This window comes from Penicillium verrucosum (assembly GCF_028828655.1).
Source record: "Penicillium verrucosum strain IBT 35672 chromosome Unknown utg000003l_segment0_segment0, whole genome shotgun sequence".
Classification (NCBI taxonomy): Eukaryota; Fungi; Ascomycota; class Eurotiomycetes; order Eurotiales; family Aspergillaceae; genus Penicillium; species Penicillium verrucosum.
Window position 1 is genome coordinate 3,499,038 of NW_026643212.1, and position 12,481 is coordinate 3,511,518.

General features: G+C 44.6%; 4 protein-coding genes across 4 annotated transcripts; 2 read left to right on the plus strand and 2 right to left on the minus strand.

Annotated features, from left to right (window-relative positions):
• Nucleotides 1-3,192: 3,192 nt before the first annotated feature.
• Nucleotides 3,193-4,905, plus strand: N7516_008928 (uncharacterized protein; the record flags this gene model as incomplete). The annotated part of the gene is made up of 1 exon (XM_057221647.1): nucleotides 3,193-4,905. One exon carries the CDS (start codon nucleotides 3,193-3,195, stop codon nucleotides 4,903-4,905), a length of 1,713 nt encoding a protein of 570 aa, XP_057071919.1.
• A 1,718-nt stretch (nucleotides 4,906-6,623) lies between these two features.
• Nucleotides 6,624-7,178, plus strand: N7516_008929 (uncharacterized protein; the record flags this gene model as incomplete). The annotated part of the gene is made up of 1 exon (XM_057221648.1): nucleotides 6,624-7,178. One exon carries the CDS (start codon nucleotides 6,624-6,626, stop codon nucleotides 7,176-7,178), a length of 555 nt encoding a protein of 184 aa, XP_057071920.1.
• Nucleotides 7,179-8,433: 1,255 nt separating this feature from the next.
• Nucleotides 8,434-9,009, minus strand: N7516_008930 (uncharacterized protein; the record flags this gene model as incomplete). The annotated part of the gene is made up of 2 exons (XM_057221649.1): nucleotides 8,434-8,889; nucleotides 8,938-9,009. The coding sequence occupies 2 exons, from the start codon at nucleotides 9,007-9,009 to the stop codon at nucleotides 8,434-8,436; spliced, it is 528 nt and encodes a 175-aa protein (XP_057071921.1).
• Nucleotides 9,010-9,392: 383 nt separating this feature from the next.
• On the minus strand, nucleotides 9,393-9,884 carry N7516_008931 (uncharacterized protein; the record flags this gene model as incomplete). Its single annotated transcript, XM_057221650.1, has 2 exons — nucleotides 9,393-9,772; nucleotides 9,824-9,884. The coding sequence occupies 2 exons, from the start codon at nucleotides 9,882-9,884 to the stop codon at nucleotides 9,393-9,395; spliced, it is 441 nt and encodes a 146-aa protein (XP_057071922.1).
• Between the last annotated feature and the right edge of the window lie 2,597 nt (nucleotides 9,885-12,481).

Below are 12,481 nucleotides of genomic sequence, written 5' to 3' on the forward strand. Positions count from 1 at the left end.
TTCGAGACGTACTGTAAATAAAATGCCCCAAACTAGAAAAAACCTAACTGGCGCAACGTGAGAGCATAACACGGGTATTACCCAGGTACGACACACGTAAATACGACACCCAGTCATATCTTCTCTATGGAAATACATGAATGTCGGAAATGGCCTTCGGCACTATCTTGTTTCGCACCTACGTCATATACGCACCGCCGAAGGAAGGCATGGAACCCTTGGTCGGGATTCTCTTCATATGCGGACCAAGCTTTCTTGATATGTGCCTCCAGCGCGGCAATTCTTCAATGGGGTTAAAATCCAGTGAATACGGTGGGAGGTACATTAGCTTGACTCCCGCATCAGCACATAAGGTCTTGAATCGATCTGAATGATGGAATGATGTGTTATCCATAACCAGTACGGATTTTGGCTCCGGCCACCTTCCACAGTGCTGGAGAAGCTGCTCGATAAACGATTCGAAGAAGGTCGCATCCGTCGAACCTTTGAAAATACAAGACATTATGATACCGTCTTGAGCATATGCAGGCAGTATCTGGAATCGTTGACCGCGATGAAACTTTGACACTTGGACTGGTGTCACCCCGAGTGGTGACCAACCAGTCCGCCTATATCCAATTCTTTTATCGCATCCGGATTCATCAACAAACACAAGATGATATGACCGAAACCCAGATAACTTGTGCTGGTAGAAACCCCGTAGTTGAGGGTTCTGTTCTTTGGCTCTTTGCTGTGCTTTCTTTTTCGTCCACTGTGACGGTGGCCAAGACAAGCTAAGATAATAGATTGTGTGCTCGTGTACCGAAATCTAAAGCTAGGGAAAAGAAAGGAAGGCGCGAAGGCTCCCGGGTCCAGTATACAAATACACTGTAAACTACGTAGTACAGCGTGGTAGACTGAGGGAGTGTCAACGCACAGCGTGGTACATTGAAGGAGCGTCAACCGACGAGGCTAGTCCAGGTTGGACTAGCAAACATCGGTCCGTCACATCCACTCAGCCCGCAAAAGAGCGCGTTTAACGCTAGATGATGATGGTAATATGTTGAACTCATCCCATAGGAAGATCACCATCTCTTCTACGTATAGGCCAGGCTTTTCGGCGAGGTGGTCACAGAGTGCGTCAAGCATGATAGGGGCGATACTTCATTGTCGGCCGATCGAGACTTGGGGAGATTTGGCACTACCGAATGAGCGCAACTTCTTGCGGATGTTACTGATAGAGCGCTCGCTGCACTGCGCTACCTTTGCCATTTGCGATGTAGTAAGTCTGTTCTTGCTGCATATCATATGGATAATCATTTGACGTTGCCAGGACTCGATGTTTCTTGCCATTTTGGGAGTGGTTTGGTAAACTGCAGTTGATGTGTTGGGAGTAGTGAACAAACAACGCCATGGCGGTTGTGGGTGGGAAGGGCAGAGGGTTTATTTTTGGACATCGAAAAATGGCTATTTTTGGACATGTAGCAGTACATGAGTGAGCGGTTTTGTACTTTCATCCTTGTTACTACGTAAATATGTAACAAACTTTTGTTACAGAAGTAACCGTATTTGGCTTAGCGTGGCATGTGATTAGGGTTTGAAATAGCATGTCTTTGTCTCCCGGTATGGAAGGCAATAACGGTCGGCACTGTATTGTAGACTTATTACAAATGGCATCAACTCTGTTCGTATATGTTACAGTTGCGTCCAACATACATCGCCTGCTATGTCCGGATGCTGTTACAAACACCAGTAACTGAGACCGATCATGAAATTTCACGATTCAATGTCAGAATATAATTCAAAATATGTACGGGGATAATCATGTCTGGTTTAGGGGATCATGTCATTGGGGCTTGTAAGAGAATATGCATCTCCCCAACGTGGAAGAGGATACCATGCACTATTGTAAGTCTAGAGTACTGAGCTGATCTCTAGTGGGTTAGTAAATCCATGAATTACAGTTACGTGGCCGTTCTATTTTTATACACGGACATCAAACGGCACGCGGAAAGATAGGATATAAGGCAGACAAGGTCCCTAATGTCCCATTTTCCTAAATGATGGAAAACATAATTCAAGTTCCAAGAAACAGAAAAAGAGCCTCGTGGCGCTCTGCATGTCGCACTCGCCTCGCAGAACATATATGTATGTTTAGTTCGACGGGTTCCAAAGCTGAAACTAATGCGATAATTTAGTTGAGACCTTGGGAATCAAGGTGAAACCTTCTGATGTCCGTCTACAGACTTTACAGGAAAAGCTGCCTTATAAGTGGGAAGTCATTGATTCTTCATTTAAATCACTATTTCAAAAACATCTAAGCCAACACTCAGCTTGGGGATACAAGCAATTATACGACGCAGTAGGCCTGAAATTCTTTGCGGTTTCTTCAGTCACAGTAAGTGAGTCTCCAGGAGTTTCTTCCGGTCCTAATAGTGATAGTCCGGACGATTCGAAGAGATGGAAGTACTTGAGGCCGAAAATAATCAGTTAAGGGAGGAGCTGGAAAAAACTAGACAAGCCGTCATTTTCCAACAGAAGGCGAGGGAAGAAGCAGAGGCAAGATTAAGCCAGCAGGAAACAGGTATTAGGGAGGCACAGATGGCAATTTATCTCTATGAACAAGATATTGATAGTTTACTAAATGTTGCGGAGTGGTATCAACTGAAGTGTGTTCAGTCCTCAGAGGTTTTGGATCAAGTCAAAGGATTTCTGCAAAATGCACCATGTTTAGGCTATTACGAATAGAGCTGAACCCAAAACCGCAAATCGCACCATTGTTGAATCATATTTGTAAATTCTGTACTTAAGTATGTAAATAGTACATATAAGTACATCAAAGAGTGATCTCCACGCCTGCTATGGTGGAAATGCTTTTAGGGCTTTCGACGGCACGTGAGCATGAGGACTGCTGGATATACCGCATATCAGAACGTATACATATGTCCACAAGATATCCGCTGGCAGATTGGCTGTACACAAAGTCCAATAAATCCACTTGGGGCTGTGTCTGAGTAGGTTACTATGACACTGAAACGACCCTTTTGAGTTGATGCATAGACTCCGCACGAGCCATTTCGAAATCGCGATCCGTTTCAGTACCAGGATCCATTATCATATATGAGCCAATTTTGATCATTGATATTATAGTCAACTAAGATTCGCCATTGTTACTTTGAAAATATATTGTGAAAGTGTGACTATTGCTCAACAATGGGGAGAAACGGTAGGAAAAACCGAAGGAAAAATCTACAAGCCGCGTATCTTCAAACACCATTCTCCGATAATGAAAGTGAAGCCTCCCTACAGCTAGAAAGGCTTGAGACAGAACCAAGACGGTCTCGTAGCCCAACGCGGACATCCAATCACTCGCGAAGGTCTCGCAGTCCAATGCGGCCATCCACATCCTCGCGACGTTCTCATAGCCCAACTCGGGCACATAAAGCCCAAAAAACGCGCAGTCCAACCCAGGAACCACAGGAAATTGCAGTAGGGGAGGAATTTGCAGATGGAGCATTGGACATGGATAGTTCCGAAGATACCGACTCGGAATCCGAAAAACCTCCACTCCAGGATAGGCTTCCAACCAATAGTCATGCGATTCGCATGACCCAAGAAGCAGTGGCAGCTTCACCTAATGTTATTCAAGAATTTGTCCGCCATAGGAAGCACAAGGTTCTAAGGAAATTCTTCAATCGTCTCAACGCTCGAATTCGTAAAGAGAACAGCAAGGTCGACTTGAATGATATCAATTTAGGCACCATTCCACACGCCAATTATGAAGGAATACTTCAAGGCTACACAGGCACATTCGAGAACTTTGTCGGCAACACAAACCACGAAGAGGCGTGGAACCGGTTTAATGAGACTTATAAGCTTATTGCAGCTTTAAATATGAGGCATTGGATTCGATCTGATTGGAACCTCGATGAGTCTTGGGCGGAAGAAAGAATCAGCCTGCCTAATCCACACCCGATCAAAGACCACTCGCCTCTAATCTCAGAAGAAGAGAAAGCGAAGGATGTGGACAAGCTATTACCAAGTATAGAGACGGATGCAGATCATATTTCTGTCGAAGAACTTGACGCTCTTGAATCTAGGACGTGGGATGAACAGCGGAAAATGTCTTCCGGGACGGTTCTCTACTGGTGGCCTAAAGGCTCAGGATCACAGACCTTCGTTATATACGGGAGCGTGGCTGCACCTATCTTTCGAATCCGGGCAGGCTCTTATGAGAGTTATAACCCGAGAAAAGTAGAGCGGGTGTTGATCTCTAAAACCCGTGGTACTGCCAAGGAGGTAGAAGAAGATGACGATGGAGTTCTTGACGAGCACTGGAAGTATAATAGGAGAGATGTTGCTGGTATTCTCGGAATTGGATGGAAGATAGAGGATGATGATGAAGACGGGATCAACCCATTATCACTGCTCCAACCAATCAAAGGCGCTTTATATCCGCAAACCCGAGCTCTTGTGAAATGGAGAGATGGGACTCGCACTGTCGAAGGAAGATCATTTATCAGGCGAATCACCATGGGATCAAGTCTGGATGGTGACAAAACGATTTATCAGAAAGCGATAGAAATGGAGAAAGCCTATCGAGAGAATCAAGGGTTGGAACATTATGAAGATGATTCGGCAAGTGAGGAGGAACCTAGGGCTTCAGAGAAGCCACGTCAATACAATGCGGGAGTTCTACGCAGCCATGTTCGATTTCGGGATATTAGTCCCGGCGAAAGTTCTGATGAAGGCGACTATGCACGTGAACCGTACTCCCATCGTCACTCGACCAGAGAAGGCTCGGCTCGCTCCCGTCGTCAATCGACCAGGGAAAGTTCTAATGAACGTGATTCGGCTCATTCCCGTCGTCACTCGACCAGAGAAGGTTCGGCTCGCTCCCGTCGTCAATCGACCAGGGAAGTTTGATGAACGTGCTTTAGCTCGCTCCCGTCGTCACTCGATGAGGGAAAGCTCCGAGCAGATGATGATCCGCTCATTTCAAAGTCCACAAAATTGGTAGGGGATAAAAGCCCCAGAATGTAGTTTTGTGTATTTCTTTTTTTTTTTTTCAGTGAGCTGGCCTCTCGCATTCATTCGTCTCAAGTCTTAGTTATGTTTTGTTCAGATTAGCTTACAGATTGTCAAATCCTCAATTATTCCACCTGCTTATAACCATGACCAATCCTAGGATTAATAAAAGGTGATACTGCATGAGCTATGAGTTACCGCATCTGGTTAGTTTTAATTCTTCGGGTTTAGCGCCCCAATACATCGTCACATAACCTCCCTTCAATAAGACCCCGTTTCGCTTCCCTTCTTCACTTTCTCTCCCTTTCTATTATTCTGCCTATACATCTTGCGCTAATAGCCATGCAACTATTTGATCTGTTCTTCATCGCTAGAAGGAAACTGCTCAATTGTGCGAGGGGATGCTGCTATACATACCGATGGACCTACTAATGCATCAAGCACATAAGTTAATTACTTCTGCATCCCAAGGTTACCCTACCTACTAGAATCTCGAGATAAAGAAACAAATTGATCATTGTGTACCCGTGTCGCGGGGATTGGCTTTCTCTGTTTTTTTATTCCTATCTCATCATCAAATTCATTAAAACAGGCATTGCTTATTTCATACCAGCAGTCTTTCTATCCAAACTCTATATTCCCTAGTCAAAAGATCACATAATTCTAAAACGATATGGCTCAGAATGCGCACCCTACAGAGGCATTACGCAGTCTACGGAGCCTGAATCGGTCTATTGAGACCAGTCATATCAGTTAATTTGGCTAGACCTGATCCCTCTTGGGCCTTTGGAATATAATAATCGGTATGCTCTTGCCTCTATTCATACATAAATGGTGATGCTCTGTGGCAATCTTCCCGCGAAATTCTGTTAATTCCAAGTTGCATCAAATTTGTCCAGCGCTTCGCCCATACCGTCATTGTTTTGAATTTTCGTATATTCATACCAGCCCTTTTTTTCACCCTCTTCAGACATAAACACAATATGTAGCCTTGAATTGCTCAAATGCGGTTTAGTACCCATATACACGACAGATAAAACTCTAGTAACCGTGAAGTCACTTGCTTCTCTATTCGGCGAAGCGTCAACAGCTCCACTGGCCCGCTTTGGGCCTTCTTGTATATTCGGAGGGTAAACTTTGCCCGGCTGAGTCTCGATTTCTCCTAAGGGATGAGAACCCGGTCGCTCTGTTGGGTAATTTTCACCCTCGGCCTAAGTAGTCAGTCAATTTGTTTTTACCGGCCAAAGAGAGTTCTCTCATACTTCTGTGACCCCGAAACACACCATTAGCAGGGGGTAAATATTGAGTTTTGACACAAAACGGTTCGTAAAGATGTTTTCCATAGTTGATAGGTAGCATATGGGTTTAAAGCTCCCTGGCAATACGTGTTACTTATATATTGGCTCCATGATCTCAAGAATACCCATTTAAGGGGCATGCATCTACTATCACAGTGTCTAGGCGGGCCTAAACTGTGATCAATCAACTCTGTGGGGATACATTCTATGCTATACCTATTGCGTCCCTACACCCATTGGGTCCACCTTTAGGTTTCCAAGTCAGCGGCACAGCGGAACTCCAACCACTTGAGCGTCTCCCACTTTCACACATCGATAATGCCGGCTCGCCACAATCCAACAGTCACTACAGAGGGTCTGCTTCATGACCTCTCCATTCAGATGGAACATTTTTTAAGGCTTTTAGAGGTCGATCTTTCTCCAGCTATTGCGGAAGAAGACACAACCAGTGAATTTCCAAGTATCTTGGATTTTATTTCATGTGGTGCGAGTTCACGCTTGTGGATCCTACGCCTACAAACCATCTTCCGATGGTCTTCTCTGGCCTTGGAAGAGGAAGAGTGGCTACGGACGCAAGGATTAGACCGTGCACATCCTGGGAGTCAGGTCCGCGGTGTCTGGTCGATGCCGTCTTTCCTTCGTCACCTAGGGCGGTCAAAGGATCACAATGCTTATAGTGATCTTCAACAGGGGCGAAAGCTTAGGAGATTCGAGATTGAGTTTAGTGAGGGGATTGCACTTTTGTTCGCCCCAGTTTTGCCTACTTTTCGCCGATTATCCCTTATCGAAGAAGCCAAAGCTATACAGCTTCTAAGAGGTAGCTTTGCCGACATTCCTGTGAACGCACAACGACTTCTGCATTTTAAGTCTTAGTATCAAACATTGGTATTAACTCATATCCTTTCATATCTCTCACGACTAACACAATACTTTGTTTAGGCTTCATATCCAATGCCTCCAATGCCCTAGGGCACGAGAAGCCTAAAGCGCCATGAATTCGAAGACATCTAGCCCGAGTATATCACGCCCCATTGGTACGCCACTGTTTCCTTGCCACACAAATAAGCCCTTATCAGGGACTTCTAATTCCATTCTGACCGATCCTTGCACAAAAAGGATTTCGTTTCGCCGCAGCTTCCGTACAAATGGTCGGGTCTCTGATATTTTCTCTTTCGATAAATCCGGGGGTAGAGCATGAATTTCACTCTGGTCTCGTCGGTATCTGAAAGATCTCGGAAGATTGATACTGCATTGTGGGATGGGTAGGCAAGTCTAGTGCCCCATGTTGAGTGGTTTTCGAGGGCGAGAACGATAACAGGACCCTGACGAACAGGAAAGTCAACTTCGCCTATAGCCTCGTTGATTTTTCTAGAGAACTAAGAGTTGTCAGCATTGATTCAATAAAATCCTTTATTATACCCACCGCGCCGCTTTCCTCGGTTCCGCATCGCAGAAACTGCCCACATATGTCTGCATCTCCCCTTCCATAGACAAAAGGACCTTTTTCCCTTTTGGGTCTCACGTGTAGAAACCGATTCACCTTGGAATTTAGGTCGGCCCCATCAGAGGAAGCCGATAAGACGACAAAGCCAGTGAACTCCATTTCCGATGGATGTTGCTCATGGTAACGAAGCGATCCGATCTGCGCTGTTGTCATCTTTGCGTTCCTGTACCAGGCTCAAACAGTCTAGCTTGATCGAGAATAGTCGCAATTGAAACTGAGAGGGAAGGAGGCAGAAAGGTGAGACAGCGAGGCGTCGAGCTTTATATGTTTGGCGTATTAAAATCAGAGATTCTCCCGGGTCTAGGGATTTGACAAGGTGCACCCTATGATATTCTTCAACCGGCCACTGTATTTTGAGTGACAACCTAGCTCTTCTTTACGCTTGGTATTTACAAGCGAGAAGTAAGGATTGAGCTCTGTATATGCGGAGTCAAGTTCATGCGTATGCAACAGGATATAGATAGCGAGCTCTCGCTCTATATTCCATGGAGGTAAATATAGATGCTACGTTTGCAAAAGACTTGATGAGTGAGGATACTACTTCAAGGTGGACGTCAAACAAATTGAGCCCCACCAAGGAATCAGTGTAGGAGCAAAACATGCATTGGATTCTATGTGCTCTGGTCAAATGAAATTGAGTTGTTCTAGGCGCCTCTCAAGGTCTTTAAGGGTGTTATAATACCAGTCGGCCAAGCCCTTGTCCACCTCGAATCCCAAAACTGCTGCTAATAGTTTCTTTCTTTCACCCTCGTATTGGTATTTTGAGTGTAGGTGCCGATAACAAAGAACTTTCTTCAAGTCAGGGTCTTTTGCCGACTGTCGTAAGACAACCGGATCATCGCTGCTGAGTGGAATGAATCTTATGAACCCATATCTTCTCCGAACCCGTACAATACCAGGCTCAAGCACCGCAAGGTCCACTAGGAATGCATCCTTCCGATTTTCAAGGTTATCTTGGGCTTGATGCTCGGTGCCAAGCTCTTGAAGAGAAATGGCATCAACAACCACATCGTCGAGGCCATTTCTTTTGATGTCTTCCATAAGCTCCAGTGGATTGGACGGGAACCAGACTCGCACAGTCTTGTTTGGTTAGAGCTTGATTTTAATTAGAAGGAAAGGGTGACCCACATGCAAGCGAACCGGCACTGGATCTTTGGCGGGAACACCAGAGACTGAAGAGGTAGGCTGTTCTTTCGACATCACGGCTATGTCTGCTTTCGTAGGTGAGGGCGTAGAACTTTGCTTGGATTCTGGCCTACGGGACCTGCCTGGTAGAAGACGTGATATGAAATTTGAAAGTAGGCAACGAACTCTTGGAATTAACGGCAAAGCCATGAATAATAATTATACTGTGATCTGGCCTCAGACCAGTGGCCTTTATACTTGATAGATGTAGTTGTGTAGAGTGACAGACACAAAAGTTGTTGTGCCATGGCACTGGGTTGGTCATTAATGCCTGTTTGTTTCTATGCTCTCATACACGTAACATATTTTCATACAGGAAAACAACCATCTCCCCTAGGCGCTCAACAATTCAACGGCTTGATACAGTGACCAAGTTCCCATCGTTCGGCTAACATGGATCACGAAATTCTTTCTAGCTGGGCTTTTAGCCAATCGCTATCGTCATCATCCAAATTATCCACAAGATGACGCTCAAGGTCCTCCCCATTATCCGAATAAAGTATGCGGATGATTGACACACGCAAGCCACTAGGGGGCAGGTGATCCATCATCAGGAGACTGTATAGCACGGCCATACATTCCAAGTCCGTATCGTAAATACTCGCCCCCATTAGATTCCTAGTAAATTCCCGAGTGGGGGCATATCCCATATGGCGAGAAAGAATATCGGACAGCAGAGGGGTAGTAATCGGGCCATCATCACACGGGGCCGAAGAAACGATATAGGTAGTGACATCGCCATATTCAATCTTGAACTGGGGATTTCTCATTTCATGGACTAAATAGTTAGCTAGATATCTGCTAGACCTTAAATCAAATAAAATCATACGGAATTGTCCTATAAGCTGTAGTAATTGTGCACTAAGGGGCTTGATAGGCGTTCTTGACATGGCTTATGTAAAAGACAGCGCAAGTCAGCATATATCCGAAAATAGAGCTTGCCTGTTCTCATACCTGGCTCCAATGATAGGGAAATGGGAGGCAGTGAATATAAACCAACTGACGATGTCTGAGCTCAGAAATAGATGAATAGATGAGGATATTAGTGGGCTTTTGGACTATGTGAAGTAATACACATGGCAATTTATATCTTGAATGAAACAGCCATCACCTTCAGCACAGTTTTCTCTATCAAGTATGTTCTACGTTGCTATTCCCTACAGCTTACAGTAGTATCAATACGTCTTGGTTCAAACATTAACACTCGATACTTCAATACCCTAGTTATCTATTCTTGCAGCGATCACATTTACCACAGTGTTGGTGTATCTCTTGATTTCGCGGTTGCTTCCCCTTACAGGGGTTTTCGAAACAAGGAAGCTCGCCACCTTCTCTCCGACTCCCACAGGATAGGTAGACATAATATATAACGTGACACATTATGCAGAATCTAAAACAGTTCTTCAAATTAGCAAATGAATTCCAAACAGTATAGGCTTGGTAATACGATCCAGACTCACATTTTGCTGTTTTATATGACGAGTAGATTTTTTGGGCACTTCGCAGGGCGTTTGTCTTCTTGACAATGACATTCAAATTAGCATAAACTCATGGAAGTGGATTGGCTGGGCAATCATTAAAATCCTGGTCGAGTGGGATTGGGAAGAGACTGGAAGAATGTATTGGCTTCAATGTGTGTGAGGTATTCAAGATGGTTGAAGCTTTAGTGACATACATTTGCTTATGTGCGAGCTTCTGGAAATACACTCTAAAGGCACTGTGTAACTGGAAGAATTCGCATCTAGTAACCTGGGGTTGACGGGCTTATATTCCTCATTTGTTGTGATAGATGGAATGAATACCCTTGGAGAGGAGATCGCAAGTATTCCGGTATAATTATTACATTGTTGCTCACGGAAGATCGACCTGATACAAAAATGGTGGCACTCTATCTCAAGGCGTAGCGGGCACCTGGTTCCCCATTTTCCTGCATATGAGGAAATCCAGAAGTTCTTTTGTGAGGTGCATGAGTGCTGCTTATTTTAACTATGTTTTTCGATTTCTTCTTTGCTATTTAATACCACGAAAATATATAATGTTTTTACATTTAAAATGGGGATGGGTTCTTTTTGAAAAAGTCCCCGATTCTCTTACATCTCTGATATCATCTTAGTAGAAGCTGCCATTCTAGGGGGAAAAAAACAATACTAATCTTGGTGGTATGATGCCGTTGGACTGTAAAGGCCTGTAACATAAGGCCCCTATTAGGGAATAATTGGTGACAATATTCTAAAAGTTCTTCAGTACACGGGATAGCAACATATCTTGCACCCTTTGTAATCACCACAATCGGTACTGCAGTGGTTAGCTAAAGCCCAATGCTATCTGATAAACCAAACAAACCTTGTGTGCCAGCAACATGGCAAGTAGTCCACGCGGGTTTAAGATTTGGGAAAGGAGGCGTAAATTCTGCCGGGTCGCAATCGAAGGATAGCACATCTTTCCTCTCCTTGATAAGAGTAGTGTCGAGTTCCGACGTGGCAGATATTTGGGGGTTGGACTGGTCCATGAGAAGTGTATGTTCTGCGCTGATTGGGACACGTTGAGCTAGGTTCCCATGGAGCTTACTCCACAACCCTTATACCTTCCATATCATATAAGAAAAATTTAAGTTTATAGACAGTGAAGACTTCGTGTAGCGAGAAAATCAAACCCCTGCTGCCAGCCTTATTGTCCCGCCCGTGGTTCAAAACGTCACTTCCTTCATTAGACTCTAGAAGCTCAGATAGGAACTGCTCAATTGAACAAATTCTATGAAAGCCTTGCCAAGTTTCGTTCTATACCTTTTCAGTCGAATCTGTTAAAGAACAATAGCAATAAATTACTACGTTCGTGACCAGAGCAAATAGCGCGTGCTCGAAATAATTGGTTGACTTTGATCAACATCCTAAGCCATCTGCCAATATTCGATCCCGTAAACTATCCAAGGTTTATCAATTTCCTTAGATACTCTCAAGAGCGAAGATTCCCGAGATTCCTATATCGGGAGAATCTTCTTGTGCAACAAGAAGATTCTCCCGAAATGGATTAGTACCGAACTAGCCAAAGTTTATTCTGCCCACGCCACCACCCACGAGTACAGGGTTCCGGCGCTAACTCTGCCAAGACGCAGGGTTCCCCTCAAAGAGCACGTCGGCCGCAAGTCTGATCGAAGAGACAGTGTCGGACAAATCCAAGGCTATAGATATATAAAGTTGTAGCTTTCCCTCTCCTACTTAAAGATCTCTCTCCAAAAATTCACTCCCGCAGTTATAACAAGTTAGTATTAAGTAAGCTTTGTACCAATGTCTCAAATCTAAGTCTAACTAGAGCCAGATCCCGCCCAGAAATCACTAAGATGTGCACTCGATTTGTCTATACCACCAAATTTGTGAATTGCGTTGCACGACCCAAACACACCATTATAAAACATGATCCCCAGCCGCCATGTGGCGAACCAAATTGCCCTGGATATGAGGATAAGCACATGGGCCAGTCTACCAAGAAA